The following is a 24202-nucleotide window of genomic DNA, read 5'->3' on the forward strand; positions in this document are numbered from 1 at the left end:
AGTTATTACTTGCAACAATCTTCATTATATGTAACTTTTTATAGTCTCGTCTAACTTTTCGTAACAACATAACACCGGGAAAAAAAACCAAGTATCAATCTATTGAAGCAACTTCTCCAACTCAGCAGCGACGGCATCACCGACCTCAACAGTAGTCGACTTTCCGCCAATGTCGCCTGTTCGGATACCAGCCTCGATAACATTTCGGACTGCTTCTTCGATGAGGAGTGCCTCGGCGGGTCGTTGGATAGAGTATTGAAGCAACATTGCCATGGACAAGATGGCGGCGACGGGGTTGACAATGCCTTTTCCGGCGATATCGGGGGCAGATCCTGTCCTCCGTCAGTATATACAGAAAGTTCGTTTCCAAGAGAAGGGAAGTGAGGAAGGAAAATAGGCACATACCGTGAATAGGCTCATAGATACCGTTAACCTTATTCTTTCCATCCGGAATACCAGTCAAACTAGCACTAGGCAGCAATCCCAAAGAGCCAGGAATAACACTAGCCTCATCGGAGATGATATCACCAAACAAGTTGCTCGTCACCACAATACCGTTCAATTTACGGGGGTCCTTGATCATCAACATAGCCGCGGAATCAATCAAATGATGACCAAGCTTCAATTGCGGGAACTCGTTGGTGATCACCTCCGTCACGACCTTGCGCCACAGACGGGATGTAGCGAGGACATTGGCTTTATCCAAACTCCACACGGGGAGAGGGGGATCATGCTGGAGGGCAAGATGAGCAGCGAGGCGAGTAATGCGCTCAATCTCAACGCGGGAATAGGGCTCAGTGTCCATGGCGAAACCGTCGCCATTGTCTTCCTTGCGGTCACCAAAGTAGATTCCGCCAGTTAACTCGCGGATGATGTTGAAGTTGACACCGCGGCAGACGTCGGCTTTCAGGGGGGAGATGTCGACGAGCGAAGGTGCGGCGAAGCTGCAGGGTCGGAGGTTGCCGAATGTGCCCATTTCTTTGCGGAGTTTGAGGATGCCTTGTTCGGGGCGGACGGTACCGTGGCCCCATTTCTACATATATCTATCAGCATTTCACTTCCTCCTCTTTGCGTCGTTGTTTGGGGGGTGGTTGATATACGTACAGGTCCTCCAATGGCTCCGAGGATAACCGCATCTGCGTTTTTGGCGGCTGTCAAGGCAGCGTCGGTCAATGGCTCGCCGTGTGCATCTATAGAAGCCTATACACACAAAACAATCAGCATCCAAACTTGTCAATAGGGGGAGAGAGGTGCTTACACCACCAAGAGGATGCTCCTGAAAGTTGAACTGAATGTCACTGCGGTGTTTCTCGATGACTCGGAGGACCTGTCAAAACTTCAATCAATATCCATTCTCCTTATTCTTTCTCTATCAAATCTAATCGATTATATACCTTCAATGCCTCGGCGGTAACCTATGCAGATCATCGTTAGCTTCATGAATCATAATCATGAATAAAAAGATAGACGGGGCTAACTCACCTCTGGACCGCAGTAGTCACCAGCAAAAACGACAATGTTGTAGGGGGCCATGGTTGAGTATATATGAGATATTAGATCGCTGTGTCCTTTTCTCAATTAAATAGAATATCCAGAAGAAAGAAGAGTCGGAGTGAGTCTAGAAGTAAGAAATAAACTGTGAGAGATGAGGTAGTTGCGGGGCTAACCCCGCGTGTCCGATGCCGGAGCTGGAGATGATCTCTCTGTCTGATCGATCTACAAGCACAACTAACTCTTCTTGGTCTCTATTTAGATTGCTAATGAGCAACGCGCTGCGACACTTTAGACAAAGTTCTATATATTGTTCAATTCACAGCTCAGATCTAGTCACAAAGAATTCAGGTGAAACAGTTGAAAAAAAAATATCATTCTGACATCGTATGACCCGGACGTATATAGCCACCCACCATACAGACCAAAAGCAATATTATGAAAGAAAACAATGACGAGGGATTAAAAGACATGGGCAATACCAAATCCAGACGCCGGTTCCTCCTATATAACGATCAATGTACACGAAATCAGCCCGCCCCTCTACACCATATGATTAATCCTTCCGAGAAAGATTAAATCGATGAATTGTGCTACGTATTAAAAAAATATGAGAAGCTCGGTTAGCTTCGGCCTGAACGTTAAGCAGGCTCAAGAAGAAAGCGAGTTTGTTATGAAGCTTGAAGAAGTAGTGCCGGATAGGATTGGCATTGTTCAATGATGATCACAGGCCTCAGTAGTTTCGATCGAATCTATGCCAATTTGCCCGCAGCCCGGTCAGCTCGGCGTTTGGCAAGATCTCCCTCGGCCAGCCAATTGCTGGCCTTGACGAGCTGCACAACATTGATGAACTGCTTAATCGCCATGATAGGGAAAGAGACACCGGTGATAATCCATGGCACTGTGCTGTCGATCTTGTTTGCACGGGCCAATTCAAGAGCTCCAGCGCTCCAGGGGCTGGCAAACATACTTCCAGGTAGTGCATGAGCTGGGTTGCCGGGTTGGCCAGTCATGGAGTCGGCGTGTGGAGGAGGCTGCAACAGAGAAGGAGACAATTTCGGCGATGAGAATGAAAGCAAGTACAAACCAATGAAGAACAACTCATTTAGGGCGCAAAAGATGAACAGCACAGGCTGCAATTGTCAGCCAGAACATCATTAAAACGGCTCGATAAAAAGATAACATACCCTGCTTGTGTAGTATTTGTGCAAGATCCAGCTACGGCTAGAGTCCACAGCCTTGTGGCTCTTTCCAGCGCCGCCCATGCTCAAGGTAGCATACATGTGCATATAGTGGCTGGCAAGATCCAAGCTGATCAAACCCTGGAAGATGATGGAGTACCGGGGCCATGCGGAGGCCAAAAAGACCAACAGGCATGCAGTTGTGCAACGATCCGTGACCATGTCTAGTACACTGCCGAATGTGGTGGATTGCTGGAATAATCGCGCGAGGTAGCCGTCCAGCGCATCCAGCAGACATGAGATACTGTATAGGAATGAGCACGTTCGTGGGTGGAGGGGCATGTAGTAGAGTGAAGCTATAGCCAAAACGACTCGAGCATAGCCTGGTAAGAGCCAAACAGTTAGCATCCACAAATCACACAACAAGAAAAACAAAAGCTTGTATATGGCTTACCGACGAGGTTCGGCCAGAATAAAAAGATGTTTTCCTGTGGCTCTTTCTCGGCCTTCTTCGGCGTGGAGGTAGTGGTGTGGGCAACACCATTTGTTGTTGCTGGCTGCTCGTCAACGGCAGCCACGGCGGCCTTTTGTCTTCGTGTTCGGACGCTCATTGTGAAATGACCCTTTGACAAACACCCCAATGTATTTATTCCGAAGCAACCGTTACGTACCCGCCGTCAACGAAAGTGGGCGTGCGAGTATCTGTGGCGTGAAGGATGGAAGCTGGTTTGCTGTCAATTCAACGTCCATCAAGTAGAGTTTTGAAAGGGGGAGCAAAAATTCGGAGAAGACTTTGTCCGGCGAATCGTTTGTGGAAAGCTGTCACTTACATTGATCACAAAGAGGGGTAAAACTTTTCAGACTCCGAGAACAATGATCCGGTGTCGAATACTAACTGGTGTGCAAAAACATAAAAGGTCGAAGGTAAATCGGGACGCGGAGCAGGAAACGCGCCGGCGGAATGAGGAATAGTCTGCGTGCAAAGGAATGACAAGAATCAACGAGAGAGGACGAGGATCAGGTAGGCAGGCGATCGCGTGATCTGCAGGCACGACAGTGGAGGAATGATAAGGATTAGGATTAGGATTAAGGACAGATCAATGAGAGATAGGGTTAAGTTTCGACTAGCAGACCCAAAGATGGTGTTGAGGACGTCAGCTTATCTGCGCAGGCTAAACTTCCGGCCGTTCCTAGGCCCCGTTGGGTTTAGTTCGTTCCGCTGCTACGTAGACAGGCAGCTTGGGCTCTTCCAATCACATCAACTGGCGTGATAAGCCTACATACTCCAAGTAGTACAATACTCTGTGTGAAGGTTAAGTTAAGTCATTCCTTGATTACTACGAGTAATATCTTTGAGAACTGCGTAGGCATTATACCGCTGTTTTGCATGCTTGAAACAAAGAACAAATATATTCGAATATGTATGCATGAAATAGATGTATGTACAAACAATGCGGTTGTTACAGTAAGGAAGGATGCACGCAATACCGCTCATGAGCGCAATTCTACGTCCGCGACCGTCGCGGGTCTGTAGCTTCTTGTCTTCGAAAATCGCGGGCTTCCTTGGTGCCCATGCTGCCTAAACCACCTTCAAGCCGGCGTTCCCATCCCCCAAGACGGACCACGAGGCAGGTCGCATTGTCGGCATCCTGGCTGATCTCAGTCGCAAAGTTCACCACATCACGTGCGCCTTGTTCCGGTGTGCGAGCCTCTTTGATGATGTCCACGACTTCCTGGTCATGGAGGGTCCCACTAATGCCGTCGGACATGAGGACGAGAAAAGAAAATTCGGCCGGGGCCATCTCAATGCGACGGATTTCTGGCTCCGCTGATACACCAATCCGTTTCGAATGCATATCGCCAAACGCTCGGGTGTTAGCAAGTCCGCTTACACGTTCCTCTCCAAAGGAATCGGTAACAAAGGTAGCTGCATACCGCCGAAGGCGATTGGCCTCGATGGGAGAGGACGGGTGATGATCTGTGGTCGCGGGAGTCGCGGCACCAGTGCTTGTATCACATAGCAAAACCCTGGTATCACCAACATGCGAAACTAAGAGAGAAGAAGGTGTCGCCGGGTTCCAGAAAGGCGTCGGGGTTGGGGTCGATATCATGGCAACACTGCAGGTACTTCCTCCTGGAAATCGTTTCGGTCCTCCAATATATTCACGGCGAGATTGGCTTGGACTATAAAGTATATCATCGTTGTTCAATGGCTGGTCCGACCGTACGGGATCGTCTTCTTTCTTTGCCGCTTGAGCAGACACAAAATCAAAGTCAGCTTTCAGAAAGGCATATTCCATCACCTCTTCCATCGAAACCCCATCAATTGAGGCTTGTCTACTCTGATTCGATCCGAGCGTCTGTGAAAGGTCGCGCGGGGTGGATTCCTTCTTTATACATGAGAAGTGGGCTGGTTTAAATCGTCTGAAATATCCCCCAACTAGATTCTTCCAGCTCTCGACCAATCCCGTCTCGAGTTTTTCTATCTTTTGGATATTCGCCTTCTGGATAATGGGTATGTCAGCTCGATGCAATCCATGCTGGCCGGCTTCTAGTCTCCCACGTCGTTCACGTTTCTGCTCAACAGATCCATGTTTATCTTTCAAGCTAGACTGAATTTCAAACTCTGCAGCACTTTCTTGTATGTATTCGTGTAGACGGTCACGTAGAAAGTCGCTACATTCAGAACCGCCGTGGCCGTCAAAAACGCCAAAGTAAAATACCTGTGGATCTCCACTTGCGCTGTCTGCCCCAGAAGCCACAGCGACGGACTCGGCGCCCGATGCCCGGCGAATAGTCAATGACAAAGGTGACCGCTTTGCAAACGAAGGCACTTCGATTACACCGGCCTGGAATGTGTCCTCATTGTGCTGTCGTGATCCGCGAGAGACAGACGCCCCAAAGTGATGTTTCGCACTGCGTAGAGGTATTCGTACTACAGTCGTATCGCGAGTGATACCGATGGGTGTTTGTATTGATGCCGGAGACAGTCGACTGCTTCCGCTGGTGTGCGGCGTTGACGCAGAGCGAGGAAGCTTATGAAACGACGGCGGTCCGTGGGAATCGGGATGCTGCGAAGACGATGGTAGGTGCGTGACAAAGTAGTCGTGAAAGTGTCGCCGACTCGCAGACTGGCTCCCGCATTTTGCCGAGTTGTATCGTATCTTCTGTTGGCTATTCCGGTGTGCACAACAGGCGATGAAAGCTGTTCTGTACGTGAGAATCAAGCTCGACAAACCGATCCGTTGAGGGGTTGGCCCACTGTAACTATCGGCCAGAGTCCTGACATGGACAGCCACTGGCCTTGAGCGCGCCTGAATCATAGGTCAATAGCATCAGGGAGCATTGGAAACGTGAACATCGTAGATGGAGGTATAAGTGGCAGTCTGTGAGAAGAGTAAGAGGAGATTGAAGCCAAGCGTTCCTTCCCCGGCTTTGATGATGTCGCCAACGGCCCACTCGGCAAGATAGGTGATACCTACGGTAACCTCCAGTAACCTCCAGTCAACTCCTACGGGGTAATCAACTAACTTCGGTATAGACGTAAGTTAGTACCTACAGAGTTTAATACCCTCTCTAATACAATTCTTCACACGCTTCAAGGGAACTCTAGAGACAAAGACTGGATTTTCTTCCAATAGCACTCGCATTTCAGATGTAGTCTTTTGTATCATGTCTAACTTCTAGGCCTCCTTTTATCAATCTTGCTTTGAATATATTACATAGTACCAGTAAACCGCAAAACGGTACCGGATCAGCTACCTAGGCAGTGTCAACCAGTTCTGCATATTTTATCAACTCTTTATCAGCCAGGAAAACCTCGAGCTCTTCAGGATGCATGCCAAAACAAAACTCAATGCCTCCGTCTTCCCTGATCGGCAAGATAACCAAAAATCGAAACCGACCGTTCCCGCGCTCAAGCTGGGGCCGTAAGGATTCCGCAACACCCCGGTTAGCGAAAAAAGCGTCTCCAAAACACACCTCATTGCTCGGAAAGAGCATCATGTTGGATATCATGGCATGCATGTGTTCGATGCCCATATTGGCTGTTGAGAATCGACTGTGATCGGGCAGTGATTGTAAGATCGAGAAAGCGTCATGCACGACTGAAGGCGTGATGCGTGCAGCAGATTGACGGAGGACGTAAGCAACGCGCCCAATGCTGGTGTCGTCAGAGCAAAGGGTCTCAACAAGCATGGTGGACCGATTAAGAATCAGCATACTGCCCATGTATGTGGATGGCAACAAAGAAGAGAAGTACGGCCGCCCATCGGTGGGCAACTCAAGAATTGATAGCTCGTCGGGTCCGAATGTCTGCTTTCGGATATCTTTTGCAACGCGATATCGAACCCTGAGGGCAGCCCGCCATAAGAAGGCTTGCACAATGTCACTTATTGACTTAATTACCCCCTTGGCTTCTGGGTCTGCTAGAACTTCTTCTCTCATCCTCTCAAGTCTATCAGGCCGGATGCGAAACACCGTTGTTTTCAGACACCTTTCAGCACGGGGAAGTGGCCAAACATTGTGTAAAGTGAATTTCGGAGGAGGGGGTAATTCTAGATCTTTGGCACCAGTTTTGCTACTTGTGTCAGATGGCGGTGCTGCTTTTGCGTTGCTTTGATCATCATTGTCAGGTGGGATGAATGGCAGAAAACCCCATACTCCAGGGTCGATTCTCTCAACTGGTCGAGCCCATCCCTCTCGTTCGTGAATAATTTCAGGTAGGCTATGATTGAAGCTTTCAGGATCAAACCAGCTGCAAGTTGCGGTACGGTCACCTTGTAGAAATCTGCAGTTCTCAGCCCAAGCCTTGAGAGCGATTAAGGCTCCTAGGCCATCGAGGCAGCAGTGGTTCAGATCAACTGCAACAATGCAGCCACCCGAAACAAAGTTGACTTGGCCAGAGAAGATATCTGCTGGGAATTTTGGAAAAGGATCGTCTCGCAAAACAAGACCGTCTTTGAAGGCTGAAGGCGGAAAACCTGCCTCCCGAAGCTTCTCGAAGGGTGGTAGAATGCTTGAGAGATCTTTATATACCAGTCGATTTTTCACGGAATCTGCCATGGAAAGTGGTGGAATGGATACACAAAGATCTCCTTGAGTGTATCCAAATTCCTGCTCAGAGCATTGCATTATCTTACCGCTCAACGCTGGTATCAGATCGAAAGTGCGATTGAGTCCCTCTTGAAGGTTGGCAAAAACCTGTTGGAACGTTACCCCGTCATGAAGAGAGAAGTAAAGAACGAGTCCCATGCCATGGTTAGGATTAACGTAGTCAAAGGCATTTAAACGGAATGACTGCCGAGCCTTGTGCTGAGATATCATAGTTTCGATTCCGATATCAGATTGAGGCTGGGCTTGATCTGATGGCGCTGCGTCTTTGGCATTTTGTGCTTCCATCAGTTGCATAACAGTAGCTGCAAGGCTGGCAATTGTTTCACTCGCGTAGACGTGTCGAGGACCAATGCTATCTCCCAGGCCAGATGCTGCCCGAACTGCCTTCACAGTCGCAAACACAGCAAGGGAGTCGAGCCCGAGTGAAAAGAGATTTTCCTCCCGAGAGGCGCTATGAGCTGCAGGAAATGATACACTCAAAATGGTTCGGATCGAGTCTTCCATGCTCTCGATGGTGCTTGTGTCCAAGCTGTAAGTTACATCTGAGTCATCATTTCGCGAGTTGTAAAAGCGCTCGATGTAATCAGCATACAGGGCCAAAGTGGCGGCTCTTTTCACAGTGCGTTTGTCTGTCCGAAGAAAGGGCTTGTCGGGGAGCGCAAACGTGACAAAATCTCTCAACAATTGATTTTTATGACGAGAAATTGCGTTGGCTTTCATGACTGTCTGCCAAATATCATCCAGCAGTTCCTCTGTTTTAACTGCGGATTCTTTTAATTCAACGAGTAGGCCAGCCTGAGGCTTCCCAGTTCCGAAAATGAGACAACCATTAACGGCTGGATGCGTTGAGATGAATGCCTCTGTTTCCAAGGGCGAGATTTTATACCCGTTAGATAAAACAACGAGATCATCGCTTCTCCCCTTGAATGCCCAAAGATTAGGCTTGGAAGGGTGCTTCATGTACAAGTCCTTGAAGTTGATTGAATCCTTGTCAGGGAACGTGTGAAAGATGCCCTGAAAGAGGCGCCAGTGCTCGTTGCGATGCACCCAATGCTCATAGGTATCTTCTTCAAGCTTTTTGAACTCGAAACCAGAATAGGGATGGAAACAGAACCAGAACCAGTCCTCTCGTCGTGGTACAAGGTTCCCAATAAAGAGACCCTCCGTGGTACCGGTCAAATTGAGGACTCTTACTACCTCATTCACCTTGCCAGCGCTGACAGGGCTAACAGGACCTCCAGATGCACAGATAAATTTACTCGATGCGAGTTGCCTTAATATTGACGGAGTTTCACCCAATTCATCTACTAGTGAGGGGACCATGCTCCATATGTCAATTCCTACGTCCACAGCTAGTCTTTCCACAAGATTGAGGTTTGGTAAAACCCCAACCGGTCCTAAGACACACTGTAGGTTAAAAAGTGCAGGCATCAGGATATCCATGATAACACCAGCGCCCTATTTGCATCACGTCAGCTAAATTTTCTCTGTCTGTACAAGATGTCTCATAGTGAAGTTCAAAACAGGGGAAAAGAAGCAGACGACATACGTGACTCATTGGGAATGTCGAGTAGATCTTGTCTCCTTCATTCCAATTAGAAGTCCACGGAACAAGATCAGCATTCTCCCCCACAGGCGGGAGCAGTCGTACTGCATCCATAGTTCCGATGAGCCCGTGGGACCAGGGAATCGGCTTGGGCAAACCAGTACTTCCTGAAGTATGTAGGAAGCAGAATGGATCCTTCATTGCCTCTTCAAATGACTTGGTGTACGGGAAAGGCTCAGTAGACTCTGCATCAAGAAGCTCATCGAGTAGAGGAAGCTCTAGGAAATTCATTTGACGATTTTCAAGAACCTCCTTGACCAAAGTGATCGGAGCAGCATCGATTGCATTGACCCAAATAGTGCAGCCAGTTGACTCGAGCACCGCCAGAGCTTCTTTTGTGCTGTTTTTTGGTGATAGAAATAATGCCTGATGGAAAATGGAATTAGCGTTTCTGGTTTCGGTAGCGTGCTTGTGTTCAAGATAGAAAAACATACTGCGTAGCCCGCCTTGATACATGCATATGTCAATAGAACGTGTCTGAGATCATCTATAGTAATTGGAATGAGTTAATTGACGGATCCGAGAATGTGGTTTTTCAAAGGGAGGTTTCCATTGGGATCTATACGTACGTGGTCCAATATAGGCCACAGCTTGAATGGCATCTGATATTCCCACCTGGGCGCGAAGCCACCATGCAACCTTGTCAACTGCTTGGGCAAAGTTCCGAGCGGAGACGTGTCTGAGCTCAATCAGTCCGTGGACAAGAGATGCAAGAGAGAAAACAGTGCGATCCGGCTCGGCAGCAGCGAGATCATCCATGATCTGTGGAAGAAGTCTTTTGCCGTAGGGCGATGACGATGCCGTTACTGCAGGGTCATTTACCTTATCTGGGTTAATTCCTAGCTCTGATTCAGGAGGCGTTAATTCCCCGCTTGACAGGGTTTCCGGCGTGCTGAAGGACTGCTCCTCCAGAGAAGACCTGGATACATCGCTGGATGATAATGTGCGGGGTGTTGCATTTTGGAGCGCACTTTTAACATATTTCTTCATGTCAATAGACGAAGCCGATTGCATGTAGATGGCATTGGTCTCGTTTATAGGAGCAAGGTCTCCGTGATTTTGCTTTTCTCGATAGTGACTGGGGTTGCCGTTGACATGAACCAACTCCAGGCGGTCATCTCGACTGAACTCACCCATGGGAGCACTAACCCAGATACCATTGGCCAATTGAGCGACAGCGCAGTGCCACGGGGTTGTGAAACCTGTCGTCGTGTTCAGTAAACTAATCGGTAGTTTGCTGCCTGAAATGGATTCATGGATTGAGAGCCGTAGGTGGTGAGGGAAAGCGTTTTTGATTGCCTGTGCAAATGCCTGCCCAATTAAGTTAGTGGTAATCCAGACAGTAGATAGACTCTGTGTCGCATAGAATAAAAGTCAATACTAACATATCCCCTGATGAGCATCTGCTTGGCCAGATATTTGCAATCACGTTTATAGCTATGCGCAGAACGGTTTTCTCCTCGCGGGTAAATATACTGAAGATCTGATTCCAGGAAACGTTTGTAACCCAGATATGTCAACTTTGTATCAGGGTTTGTGGCAATCTCGTGGTCGATGTCAATATCGTCTTTGCCGAACCGGTTTAAGAGCAAGCGACGGAACGTCGTGCAATTGGCTACATAGACAATCTCGCTCATCTTATCTGGCACAGAACGGTCGAGGAGATCCCTTATTCTTGCGAACAAGATGTTGTTGAATCCCTTCTCGACGACCATGTTTCGAAGAGCTTCTCCGTAAGCCCATGTCTCCCGATCAGATATGCACAACAAATCTGAGGTGATCAAAGTCAATACGTGTAGACTGCTATTTCAGATGAAAGTCGCTTCTGGTTCACATACCGTTATATGTAATCCCATCGGAGATTATGAGAATCTCCGCACCAGGGGCGTAAACCTCCTGGATGCGCATGCACAGGCTGTTCAATCGCTCAAGAGCCAGCTCCTCAGCCTTGTCTGGCAAACTGCCGAGGACTTTGTATACTTTATTTGCTGATTTGAAAGGAAAAGCAGGAAGACAAGCCTGGAGACGCACACCTTCAGACACATACCGGCTAATGGCATTGAGAAGGCTGTTTTCCGAGGACTCAATGTGGTCTTCCGTGTACTCGAACTTGTTGAGAGCATACTGCAAGAAGATGTTTAGAATGAGACGGGAGACTTCCTTTACATTGTCAGTGTGAGAAGTGAGTCCCGTGGCTGCCGGGAAAGCATCCGGTCCAGTGCTTGTGTATGTTGGTGGCTCGGTGGATGGACCGGAATGTGACTCCTGTGAACCCATATTGAGAGGATGCAGAATCGGCAATTTCTGTGTAACTGAGGCCAAAGATTGACATGTGCAACGTGCCTCTTATAAATAGCAGAGCGGATCACATATAATCAAAGCGTTCTGCAGGATTCTGCAGCGAAAAACGCCAGGCACCAGTGAACTGAGGAGAGCTTTCCAATCTCAACCTCCTCGTATGCTTGACTATTTTTTGCATCCCCTGTTCTTTTGCCTAAATGGGAAGCAATACCTTCCCAAAAAGAGAAACGCCTACATCCTTAGCATTTTATAGGTGAGCACAATTGAGGCTTGTAAGTAGGGGCCAAGTATAGTAGCCCGAACGTGCTGTACCATGGAAGACTATAGTCACTATACTGGTAACTAGTTAGAGCAAATTTTTAACGTAATTATAATCCACTCCGCTTTCTCCTACATAGTAGTCTCATGAGGAAGGTAAGCGAAGCTAATACCAAACCCAGAATGATTATTCATAGGGCTTACATGGACACTTTGAAACGTGAAAAGGCTTCCAGTCTTGTGCTGGAGGTAAGCGAAGCTGATACCAAACTCGGAATGATTATTCATAGGGCTTACATGGACACTTTGAAACGTGAAAAAGCCTTCTAGTCTCATGCTGGAGGTAAGCGAAGCTGATACCAAATTCGGAATGATTATTCATAGGGCTTACATATCCACTTTGAAAACTGAAGAGGCTGCGATACAATTGTTTTGACAACGTGTTTTTCGGGTATTTGCCGGAATCAACGGTCATCGTATCCCCCCTGTTTTTCTTTTCTTTTCTTTTTTTTTTTTTCCCTAACCAGAGTAAGAGTTCCTTTTAGGGGATTCTCTCTGTCCATCGCCATTTCTGTTTCTTCAAGCATTGCACAAACTCATGTCATCATGAACGAGGTTTGTGATACCCAGGGCTCCGAGATGCTCGAAGAAACAAAACCATCTCGGCAGATGGACTGTGAAGAGATCAGCGGTGAAGAGAGCTCAAGCTCCAATGATGAGTCTCAATTCCCTCCGGCGAGCAAAGTCCTCTTGATTGTTGTGGCAATTTATCTGGCTGCTTTTCTCGTGGCTCTTGATCAGACCATCATTGGAGTTGCTATTCCGAAAATTACTGATCAATTCAAAAGTCTGTCCGATATTGGCTGGTACGGCAGTGCTTACTTCTTAACGTCCACGGCGCTACAACCTTCATATGGCCGAATCTACAAGCTATTTAGTGTATGTATTTTAACCAGTCTCACCCGCTTGCTTGCTTTGTTGTTACAAAATGGAGATTAGAACTATGGTTTAGGTAAAATGGTCATTCCTGGCTGCTGTCACTATCTTTGAGATCGGATCGCTGGTCTGCGGCGTGGCTCCGTCTAGCACGGTCTTTATCGTTGGCCGAGCAATTGCTGGGGTTGGCGTTGGGGGTATATTTTCTGGCGCCCTCGTAATCATCTCCAGGACTGTACCTCTTGCGAAGAGACCGCTCGTCTTTGGTATATACGGCTTGGTGTGGGGACTTGCTTCTATTCTTGGGCCACTACTCGGTGGAGCTTTTACCGATAGGCTCTCTTGGAGGTGGTGTTTTTACATCAATCTTCCGGTGGGAGGAATTTCTATCGCAGTTATTATTTGGATCCTTCATATTCCTCATGGTACCAACGCTTCGGGAATACCCTGGTGGAGACGTATCGGGGAACTCGATCTGGTGGGTGCCAGCCTGCTCATCCCTGCCATTATATGTTTGATTCTTGCCTTGCAATGGGGTGGAAATACTTATCCTTGGCGGAATTCCAGGATAATCGGGTTGTTCGTGGGCTTTGGTGTCATGGCAATCCTCTTTGTAACCTCCCAGATCTATTTGGAGAGTAATTCTGCAAGATCTGGCACAAAGGATGGCAGAAGTGGAAAGGCCACACTGCCTCCTTGGATTCTCATGCAGCGCAGCATGTGCTCCGCTGCAATCTTTGCATTTTTCTTCAGTGGCGGATTTTTCCTTTTGGTCTACTACCTCCCTATCTTCTTCCAATGTGCCAAAGGGTCTTCTGCCCTGACATCTGGACTGCAGGTATTACCATTCATGCTGGCTACCGTGATCTCATCGGTTAGCGTCGGCATCCTAGTCACCGCAATTGGTTATTACACGCCGTTTCTAATTGCCAGTAGCGCCCTTGTTGCTATTGGAGCAGGTCTTATTACCCTTTACGATGTCGACATCTCCACTGGAAAATGGATTGGATATCAGATTGTGCTTGGCATGGGCACAGGAGCAGGTCTTCAAGTCCCAATGACTGCCGTACAGACAGTTTTGAAGCCGGAGGACATTCCAGTCGGCACAGCTGCCATTACGTTCTTTCAGACATTGGGTGGAGCCATCTTTATTGCCGTCGGCCAGTCAGTCTTTCAGAATGGCCTTACGGCAGCTATACATGACCACGCTCCCGGTATTGACCCAAGTGTGATTATTCGTGCTGGGGCAACTGATTTGAGGTCTACGTTGGCTACTTTGGGCCAGCTTGATATGTTGCAGGGGGTAATCGAATCCTACGTCGAAGGGTTGCGGAACACGTACCGTCTAAGCCTGGCATTGCTGATGGTAGCCTTTGTGGCAGCTTGCTTTCTGGAATGGAGGAGTGTCAAAGCCAGTGGTAAAAGCGACGATCAAGACGACTCGACGGTGGTTAGTTCGTGAGCTCTAGTGAGCTCTAGGTGACGCTCTGCCAATATCGATAAAGTGGCAAGCTCCCTCCATGTGTTATCAGATTAATAGGAGAGTTTGTTAGCACTATCTGAATAGTTGCATGTCCATTAGTAATACTACTGTCACCACGTGGCTTAACGGGAATACTTGATTGAGATTTGCAACTATCCACGGAGTCGATGACTCTGCCTCTAGAGTAGTTAACTGTATACGACGAGACATGTTTTTTCTTACGCAATCCTGTGTATTTTCCGGTTTCTCATTTGTCATCTCAGTAGTAACTAACTATTGATTAGGCACATTTGTAAATACACTACAGAGAATACTCCGTAATGCACAGTAGACACTAAAAGCTGTGGCTTGCCTAGCCATGCAATTAAAAAAACTACTACTTTGTGGCTTTGCTAGGAATACCAATAATAGAATAGTGTGAGAGAGTTTGAGCACATTTCCCGTACATTCCGAAATACTTCTTTGGGCATTTGCTGTCCTTAGGCGGCCCAGCTCATACCCGAAATGAGTGAGACTAGCTTGGATGGCCGGCCCATCTACACAGCGCTATGGGTACATTGCTAGAAAAAATGAGCACATTTGAACTCGTTTCAATGTTGAGGGGCGAAAATCGAGATAGAAGAAGTCTTGCGCACATCGAGCAAGCTGGCCAGGTACCAGTCGAATTTGCCTCTTGACATGACTAGGGTTCAAGAGCATGATTTCAAATATGTTGCTAGTAGGCTTCCACTTGCCCCGGAAAAGGCAGTCTGCGAAATGTTCTGTAAATATCGAATTTACATATCCTTTGTGTTGTGTGTAGAAGGGTAAATCTATAAGAATGGGCTTGAAAGTCAAATCCGTCCCTATCACATTTTCTGTTCCCAACACACACCTTCAATATCTATCTGATTCGGACACCATGGCAACACGAAGTGCTAATGGCGGTTCTCATGAGCCAGTCGACGTTTGGACGAAAAATAGCAATCAGCCTGGACATGGAGATAGTGACACCCAGAGTCTGGAAGAGAGAAATGAGAGGACATTGTTGGAAAACCCCAACAATGTCACCTCAGAAGCACAGCCTGGTGTTCAAAAGGCCGAAGCTACTGCCCTGGTTTGGACCAGAACAGCTTTGTACACCACATACTCCTGGTAAGTTTTGCTTGTTATAAAACCCAAAAAGCCAGATTGATCTCTGACATGATCAGGATAGGATCTGGTTGTGCTTCTTTGTTCTATCCATGCAGTCGGCAATCAATTCGAATTTGATCTACTACGCATACGCAAATTTTGCCTCCGCTCCTCAGATATCCCAAGCCTACGTTATATCAACGATTGTTGGTGGAGTAATGCAATTGCCCATCGCCAAGATCTTGAATCTCTGGGGCCGTGCTGAAGGCCTCTTGATTGTTCTGATAATATATCTTCTTGGCTTGATGGTAATATCTACATGCAGCGGTCCTGATGGATTTGCTGCAGGCTATACTCTGTATCAAGTCGGATATAGCCAATTGAATTTCATCCTGACCGTGTTTGTCGCCGATGCATCAGGGCTGAGAAATCGGGCATTTGCATACGCATTTATTGGGACGCCTACAATCTGTACAGCTTTTACTGGGTCCCTTGTTGCTGAATCGTTCATTACTCATTCCACCTGGCGTTGGGCATACGGTTGTTTTGCAATCATCACGTGCGCATTCATCGTACCAGTCGCTGTGGTGTTCAAACTATATCAACGCAAAGCTGAAAAGCTAAATCTCCTTGTCAAGAATGATAGTGATAGGACGGTGATGCAATCCGTCGTTCACTATATGCACGAATTCGATATCGTTGGGGGGTTTATACTCATGGCGGCATTTGTATTATTCCTTTTGCCATTCAGCCTCGAAACCCATGGCTTTAGCGGATACTCTTCACCCACATTCATTGCGATGACAACAGTTGGGATTATTTTATTCCCTGTATTTGTCTTGTGGGAGTACCACTTTGCAAGAGCCGGGTTTATTCGTTGGGAGCTGCTGAGAAATCGGACAGTTATTGGCGCCTGTATCCTGGCGGCTCTCATTTTCTTCAATTACTACACTTGGGATCAGTACTTCTACTACTACGTCCAAGTTGTTTATGACCTTGATGTCACAAGAACAGGATATATGACGCAGATATATGGTGTTGGGTCAACCATATGGGCCGTCATCTTTGGAGCGTGGATCCGCCAAACCAAGCACTTCAAAAAGGCGTGTTTATTCTTAGGAGCTCCACTAATGCTGTTGGGCGCTGGACTTATGATTCACTTTCGTGGCTCTCAAAGCCAGATTGGATACTTGATGATGTGCCAGATTTTCATCGCCTGTGGAGGCGGTACACTGGTCATTGGCGATGAGATGGCCGTGATGGCTGCTGCAGACCGTGATGGCGTTCCGATGATGCTTGCGTTGATCAGTCTGTCTTCCAGTGTTGGCGGTTCCATTGGCTATTCCGTTGCTTCCGCCATATATTCCAATACGTTTCCTCAAGCTTTGCTCAGCGCGCTACCGGATTATGCAAAGTCTGAATTTGAGACTATCTACGCCGGGGGGTCAGCGGTCCAGCTCACATACCCTCCTGGCAGCGAGGTCAGAAATGCGATTAATTACGCGTGGGCATACAGTCAGAAGTACGAGTGCATTACAGCAGCGGCTCTTGTTGGTCTTGCTTTCCCAGCGATCGCCATATGGAAAGACTATAATGTAGATAAAAAGCAAGTCAAAGGCACTGTTATTTAGGCCTCGCTTGTCCCTCTTTCATTCCCCTTTCTCGCCTGCTTTCTTACGGTGGTATGCACTTTTGATTATCGATCATCAATGTTCTTAAACAGTGTCCTTGACTGCAACCTAGATTTTTATGCGAATATGTATGGAAATTCTTGGCCAGATAGATCAGGTGCATGGACTAGCTTTGTAACAATCAGCCTAACGATCGAGCCATCACTGGGCTTTACAGTGCGTGTATTGATCGAAACAAAACAATAGGCAACAAGGAACAAGCAAAATCACATTGTACACAGTCTGGTGTATAGTTGCCAATACGTAATTCATTAAATTATTCACGAGTAATTTTTGCCGATTATTTAGGGCGTGGTATATATCAGTCCTGAACTGAAAAGTGAGCAGATTTGAGTCCTTTGCCGGCACCGTAGCGAATGAAGTCCAGCTACGTACTCACGCCTGACTCGGTGTCTGCAACCCACGACATTATCGCATGAGAACCCAGGATCACTACCCCTGACAATACGAGAATCAACTGAATGATACTCCTCGTATTCTCGGCGCCATCAGACAGCCCGAATCGATAGGCAAACCCGAACGGGCGACCGAAGGATGTATTAGCAGCCATGTATTTTAGGCATAGGTTGATGACTGTGAAACTAAGATGTCGAGATATTTGTATATTATATAGACTATATATTACAGGATTTACAATTGTCCTTACCTTATTATAGTGCAGCCTAGGGACATGTATATTCTGTATATTCGCAATTAGGACTTTCTACTCGTGAATCGGAGGAAGCCCTAAGTTTTCCCGATATGGTAACATTCGCCCGGCCACTCCGAAGATTGCATGAAAAATATACTGAATTCCGTGATAAGTCAACTAAGGCCTTGAGTTCATTAGTTCTAATTCATCGTTTTCTAGCCAGGAAGAACCACAGTAGAAGGAAGGGGGTGATTGGAGGAAAGGGCCATCTCTCTTTCTTCTTTACTTGGTTGATGGCGATGCTTTTGCCGCTTTGAAATCCTCCCGAAACTTTTTGTTATTTCTGGTTTGCTATCTAGTTCCGACTTACATATGCTGTTGCATTTGATCAATCGGCACATGTCACAGCTTGATGCTCAAATGCAAATCAAATAAACCAGTCCTTAATTTTCCGAAACAACGCGCCCTTGCTCCAATCCTTCAAGTACAACCCCATGAAAGAACGATCTCAAATGAAAACCACACCATAAAATACGACAGGAACACGAAGTTCTTCATCCCAGAAGGAAGCAATTGAATGCCCACCCATTGTACCGAGAAGAAAACAGAGAACCTCAAGAGGGTCGTCCGGGAGTGTGATTTGCATTTGCATCTTCACCAGGAACCCTTGTGAAGACTTTAGCACCGCAGACAATCCGAATTCGCGCTGGCTCAGAATTAATCAAACCAAGTCGTATGTACGGCGTGACCGACAAGCCAACCCTGGCACGAACAAGATTGGCGTGCAGCGTTGGGTCGAGATTCACCATGACCATTGGATCATATGACTCGTTTAATTCAGGAAAATGGAATCGAGCATCATAGGGGCAAGAGAAAAGGTCGATTCCTATCTTCTGGGCGTCCACGATGATATTCTTGAGCAATTCGCGCATGCTGTTGTTGTCTTCCATAGTAGTAACCAACGGCTCTAGCATCTCGAGTAATTCGTTGACATGATTCTCCCGGCTTATGGAGCAGAATTCCGTGAAATTTGGCTTCTGTCGTGCGAGGGCCATTTGGTCGGCGACTTTGGCAAGGAGGCCATGTCTGACACTGTTCGGGGTCTCTATTGACAGTTCAATATGTTAGAGTCTCATCATTCTGGACGACTGGTTGAGAGCGTGAAACCTACCCAACGTCATTCTTCTCTTCGCATTGAGAATCTCCCCGTCGATCCTAGGGCTGAGATTCTTGATAATTTCAGTGTACTTGAGCATTTTCTTGCATAGATAAAAGTTGATAACCTTGGCGACACACAAGGGCTTGGTCATCGCGTGGTTAAGATATTGGACAGCGACAGCGGTGTTGGGATCGAGCATCATGTACTCTTTCAAGGGTGCTGGAACCTTCTCAGGACGTAACTCACCATTTATGACATAGATTCTGCCAAATTGATCAATCTTTCCCCACAGAGAGCGAAAGCGTCCACCAAAGTCTGAAACCTTGGCCTCAAACTCAATACCTGCATACGCCGTGGCACCACCCCCATATACACTTGAGATTCCCCCTGGTGTATTGAAAGTTGTCAGGTGCATGGTGTCCTGTGTGTTCATGTTCATTTGATTTGGTCCTCTAGCAGATGGGGTCGGATGAAAAAGTCCCTGCAGACTTGCACCTGCAACAGTGCCCTTCAAATCGAATTGCATGGGCGGGGCGGTTGGTTCGACTGGATAGGACATTTTGTATGACATTTGTGGCCCTGGACCAGTGTGACCGTAAGGAGAAGAATACTGAGCATTGTCACTGCCATTAGAAGCGAACTGTTGTGGTGCCCCAAGCGAGAGTGATTGTGTAGGACCAACAAGTGACTGGATATTCTGTGGGGACCAAGGTTGTGCGGTGGCAGATAGAGAGATTGAGGTCTCCTCCATACGACGTTGACGCAACGATCTAGGATCTTGGATCGTTCGAGATTGGGTTCTGATAGTAACGTCCTGTTTCTCGATATGCACCCTGAGTCTATGGATCTCACTCTGAAGTTTTGAGATCTCCTCGTCTCGAACCTTGATCTCGTTGTCTCTTATCTTGATCTGACCGTCTCGAAACTTGATTTGGTCATATCGTAGCTTCATCTCTTCCTGGGCAGTCGCTAGATCCTGTTTAGTCGAGACCATGTTCTCCTGAGCAGACTCTAGTTCCTCCTCAGCGGTAGCTAGATCTTGCTTGAGAGACATTCTGAGACGCTCAGATTCTGAGAGGAGGACTCGCAGGTTGTGTGGACTTAGGAGCGGTGCAAAAGGATCTCGGGTTGGGGTGTGATTTGAGAGGAAAAGAATATTTCTCTGAGGGGTCGTTGGCCCTGTAAGAGGGTGGGAAGCTCCCCCATTTGCAAAGAGCCCAGACCTCTGACCATGAGACTCAGTGAATGGGTCATTCATGGGATTCATTTTGATTTCTGTCTAGGGAACGACGCAATCTGGGATGTGAACTGAAAAGACGTTAGCCTCATGCTCATGAATATAAGTAGGCAGTCTTTGTTGGATATACTGACCTACTGCAAGTGTTAATCAGACAAAACAATACATCAACCTATTCCAAGACTTCAAATGTGAGTCCAAAATGGGGGGCTATTATGAACTAGGTCTTCAAACTGTTAAATGATTGGTGAAGAAATCCTAAAGATGATTTGCAAGGATAGGATAGAAGCTGACTAGTAAGATCAATCAACTTTGTAACGTATTCAAAAAGTTTTCTAAAAAGAGAGAGATGAAAAAGGTGAGGAAAGAAAAACTCTCACATAAAAAGAAATTAAAGACAGAGGTTGTTGATAGTGAGATTACACAGCTTCTTCACATGAATATCTCTGGCTGGCGCGATACCAAAAAGGGAAATCACCTCTTTCATCTCTTCCTGTGCAATATCAGCACACACCGGGCGTAATTTCCTAAGATATGAGGGAATATTGGATCTCTGAATTGGTCTAGACTTGCTGAAGTCAAATGTACCAAGAATTGCAAGCCAAATCTGAAGGATTTGCCCGTAGGGTCTACATATGTAGTACATGTGTTGAGAATATTCAGACGAACAGATCTGATATCTCGTTCGCTCCCACCAGTTTTAAAGACTTACACTCGAGCATGTCATATTCAAGGAAAGTTTTACTCGGTTCATCCTTATATCCATGCTATTTCTTGTTCACTGATGCTAAGTATTCAAAATATTTGTAGAATCTTCCTTCTCATTGACCCTTTTTCATCACCAAGGTGGTGAGGTGAAGTTCATCTCATGTACCCCTTACAATAGGCGAGCGAAACAAGAGATTGCGTCCATTTCATGAGTGCTACACTGACTGCCAAACATCTGTCAAGTATACTCTACATTGGTGATACGCGAATTGAATCGAAAATGTATTCAACTGGTTTATCAAATATACAAAGAAAACTAAATAATCGACCACGGGGCTCCGGTGAATAAGGCTCCTAAAAAAATAAAAAACATCTAGCTTATAAAACAGATTGTGAAAATAGTTTGATCGATCTTAAGTCTGGAGGTAGCACCTTACCAAAAGGGGTAGCATAATTCCAGCCTCATCGTCATATCGTGTTAGGGGTAAAGAAGCCAACAGCGCAGCACGAAGCTGCGAGGGAGATGATTGAATCCTACCCACAGGTTAGAATCAAAGAACCTACCAAACGAGACAGTCGGTAACGTTGGATCACGAAGTCTTTGTTTCCTGCTTCTTGGTGGTGGTGGATGTGTGTTGAGAGTTGGAAGGGTCGGTTAGATGGCTTTGGTGCGGGAGAAGAGACTGCTGTAGACAGCATCGACAACCGGTTGAGCGCTGATTTGTCTGCCTCCAAAGAATCGTCCGTTGAGACCTTTGATGGCGTTCTCGCCTCCTTGGACACGGTCAAATTTGAGATAAATGTCTCCTTGAGAGTTCGGATCTAGAGATATGTGAACAACATGACCGTATTTCTCCTCACATTCAGCGCGAACGTCGTCTTCTAATTCCTTGATCCAGGCTTCGCCCTCTTCCCTATTATTGTTGTTAGTAAATATTCCTCAAACAAGAAGTGTAAATGTTTGGACTTACTCGGCAGGGTCGAACATATTTCGTAGCAAGACACAACGGCTTGCCATATTGACATTCACGGGCAAGGGTTTGGGTTCAGTCTTGGGTCGTAACGGCTGCGACTTTTCGTCTGCAGAAGGCTCGGGTTCATCTGTTCTCGCAAGTTTCCTCATCAATGCATCTCTGCTATAATTGTTGAAGTTCACACCAGCAACATCTGTGTCATCCAGAGCGCTTGCTCCGCCTGTTCCTTTGTCGGTGTCTCGGCCACCTGCACGATCAAAATTGCTAGGTGTGCCTCCGGCTTGTGCGCCACGGCCGCCGTGGCCAGAGAAAAGAGAGCCCTGGAATTGTTGGTTTTGTTCTCGTCCCTGGAAACGTTGTAGAAGGTTGGCTGTCGACTCAGGAGTAAACTTATCGTTTCCAAGGCCGACGCGGATTGGTCTACCAGCGAGATCAAAACCGTTCATCTTTTCCAGCGCTTCTCTAGCCTGGTTGGGATCGCGGAATCTATAGCATATGTTAGCGAATGTAGGCCGAGAAATGTAGCCAAGTAGGACTTACTGAACGAATCCATAACCACGGCTGCGCCCAGTTTCATCTTTCTGAAGTTGGACAAATTCGAGTTCGCCGAATGGTTCAAAGACATTCTGGATATCATTCTCAGTGATACTGAAATGAATGTTACCAACATACAACCTGTGAAACGGCGCCGATGCCGATTGACCACTGCTAGCTTCAGGGTTGCGGGCCTGTCGATTCTTCTCCGCTTCGGTCAATTGAGCAATAATAGGAATTCCTAGAAGTTTTTGACCGGTGAGCTGAATGGCAAGTGGGACGGATGATTCGTCCTTGAATTCAACATAGCCGACACTAATTCATAATTAGAATGTGCTTGATTGTATAACTTTGGAAAATAAGAAACTGACCCTTTCGACCTGCCACTCACGCGATCCTTCACAATCTGGGCTTCTTTGACTGGTCCCACCTTTTCGAAAAAAGCAATGAGTTCCTTAGTCCTCAACCGAGCAGCGAGTTGCTGAACGAATACAGTACGTTTATCGCGTTCATCTTCGTTTAGTTCTTCTTCTGGTGTCTTACTGCGATGGCCGCGGCTCCTGCTACGTCTTCTGTCGCGCTCTCGGCGGGCAGGTCTGTCCTCATCACGGTCGTCTCGTCGAGAGCGTCCACCACTTGGACGGTAGTATCTATCATCGTCAGGTGAGCGTGACCTTGTGCGGGCACGACCTCCGCCGCGGTAGTAATCACCTCCCGAGCGATCACTGTGGCGGTCGCGGCGACGGCTACGGCTTCTGCGTCTGCTTCTATGGCTTCCGTTAGCACTGCCATGATCGCTTCTTATATCTTCATCCTTGTCGTCTCGGTCACGGTGACGGTCACGGCTACGATCTTTGCGTCGGCGGTCTTTATCTCTGGAGCGATCACGGCCATTGCGATCGTGTGAGTCAACTTTTGAGCGGTCGTCGCGATCTTTGTCCACGGCTTCGTTGAGAGAAGCAGCCGTAGACTCGAGGAGAGCTTCAACGTCGAGACCTGACATGTTGGGTAGTGATGCGAAAACAGCTTTCTGAAGAAAGTTTGGAAAACCGATAGGGAGGAGGTTGGGTCACTTTTCTGTGCTGTTAGAGAAGAGAGTGAGATCTGGTGTGGTGTGCGAACCCTTCAGTTTGCTATACCTCGACGAATCGCCTCGAGATTCTGAATCGAATTGTGTCTGATCTCAGTATTCCTTCACGTTTTCAACAAGTCAGCACAAGGTAAGAAGTCCTGTGAAGAAATCGTGGCGGACATTGACAAAACCGGCCAACTAGTAGAACCTGTAGTCACGTGAGTTAGAAGTCTAGTGGCGCACTGATAGCATATCAGCCAATCATATGCAGTCCCTACCTGAAAGGCCTACTATGAGTAAGTTAACTACTGCATTGCAGTTACATGACACAGGAACAATATTGATGTGGAATTATTATATACATTTTAATCCATAAGTCTGTTGATTTGAATCGACAGAAAATATATAACAAGGAATGAACGCCACTCGTGATAGAATTCCAGTCGTTGTCATGTTAGAACAAAATACTAGAATTGTATGTACCCAGGATTTTTCGGTCATCATAAAGGCAGAATCTCAAACGAGCTTTGAAGAGTCGCCAAGTATATAGAAACATGGAAATATGGTGCACCTGGGACAACATGGACATTGTACAAAGGCAAGCAAGAAATGGTGTATAATCGCGTAAACAAGGAGCATTAGTATTATTAGCGTAAAGTAATATCGAGAGCGCACAGACCCCAGAGAAGAGATGAGCAATGCGAGAGGCCAG

The 24202-nt window shown here is 47.0% G+C and overlaps 8 protein-coding genes across 8 annotated transcripts; 2 read left to right on the plus strand and 6 right to left on the minus strand.

The window, feature by feature from the left end:
• Positions 1–99: 99 nt before the first annotated feature.
• On the minus strand, positions 100–1533 carry EYB26_002759 (uncharacterized protein; the record flags this gene model as incomplete). Its single annotated transcript, XM_054262064.1, has 6 exons — positions 100–332; positions 406–1033; positions 1105–1200; positions 1259–1327; positions 1395–1415; positions 1483–1533. 6 exons carry the CDS (start codon positions 1531–1533, stop codon positions 100–102), a joined length of 1098 nt encoding a protein of 365 aa, XP_054118039.1.
• Positions 1534–2243: 710 nt separating this feature from the next.
• EYB26_002760 (uncharacterized protein) lies at positions 2244–3283 on the minus strand (the record flags this gene model as incomplete). The annotated part of the gene is made up of 3 exons (XM_054262065.1): positions 2244–2624; positions 2679–3055; positions 3127–3283. 3 exons carry the CDS (start codon positions 3281–3283, stop codon positions 2244–2246), a joined length of 915 nt encoding a protein of 304 aa, XP_054118040.1.
• An 894-nt stretch (positions 3284–4177) lies between these two features.
• Positions 4178–5995, minus strand: EYB26_002761 (uncharacterized protein; the record flags this gene model as incomplete). The annotated part of the gene is made up of 2 exons (XM_054262066.1): positions 4178–5877; positions 5935–5995. The coding sequence occupies 2 exons, from the start codon at positions 5993–5995 to the stop codon at positions 4178–4180; spliced, it is 1761 nt and encodes a 586-aa protein (XP_054118041.1).
• A 439-nt stretch (positions 5996–6434) lies between these two features.
• On the minus strand, positions 6435–11670 carry EYB26_002762 (uncharacterized protein; the record flags this gene model as incomplete). Its single annotated transcript, XM_054262067.1, has 6 exons — positions 6435–9245; positions 9337–9759; positions 9828–9880; positions 9963–10704; positions 10779–11164; positions 11232–11670. The coding sequence occupies 6 exons, from the start codon at positions 11668–11670 to the stop codon at positions 6435–6437; spliced, it is 4854 nt and encodes a 1617-aa protein (XP_054118042.1).
• Positions 11671–12558: 888 nt separating this feature from the next.
• EYB26_002763 (uncharacterized protein) lies at positions 12559–14350 on the plus strand (the record flags this gene model as incomplete). Its single annotated transcript, XM_054262068.1, has 2 exons — positions 12559–12891; positions 12965–14350. The coding sequence occupies 2 exons, from the start codon at positions 12559–12561 to the stop codon at positions 14348–14350; spliced, it is 1719 nt and encodes a 572-aa protein (XP_054118043.1).
• Positions 14351–15272: 922 nt separating this feature from the next.
• On the plus strand, positions 15273–17115 carry EYB26_002764 (uncharacterized protein; the record flags this gene model as incomplete). The annotated part of the gene is made up of 2 exons (XM_054262069.1): positions 15273–15505; positions 15567–17115. 2 exons carry the CDS (start codon positions 15273–15275, stop codon positions 17113–17115), a joined length of 1782 nt encoding a protein of 593 aa, XP_054118044.1.
• A 1305-nt stretch (positions 17116–18420) lies between these two features.
• Positions 18421–20232, minus strand: EYB26_002765 (uncharacterized protein; the record flags this gene model as incomplete). Its single annotated transcript, XM_054262070.1, has 2 exons — positions 18421–18911; positions 18978–20232. The coding sequence occupies 2 exons, from the start codon at positions 20230–20232 to the stop codon at positions 18421–18423; spliced, it is 1746 nt and encodes a 581-aa protein (XP_054118045.1).
• A 1333-nt stretch (positions 20233–21565) lies between these two features.
• On the minus strand, positions 21566–23421 carry EYB26_002766 (uncharacterized protein; the record flags this gene model as incomplete). Its single annotated transcript, XM_054262071.1, has 4 exons — positions 21566–21824; positions 21882–22370; positions 22425–22733; positions 22790–23421. 4 exons carry the CDS (start codon positions 23419–23421, stop codon positions 21566–21568), a joined length of 1689 nt encoding a protein of 562 aa, XP_054118046.1.
• Positions 23422–24202: the final 781 nt, after the last annotated feature.

This window comes from Talaromyces marneffei, chromosome 2, assembly GCF_009556855.1.
Source record: "Talaromyces marneffei chromosome 2, complete sequence".
Classification (NCBI taxonomy): Eukaryota; Fungi; Ascomycota; class Eurotiomycetes; order Eurotiales; family Trichocomaceae; genus Talaromyces; species Talaromyces marneffei.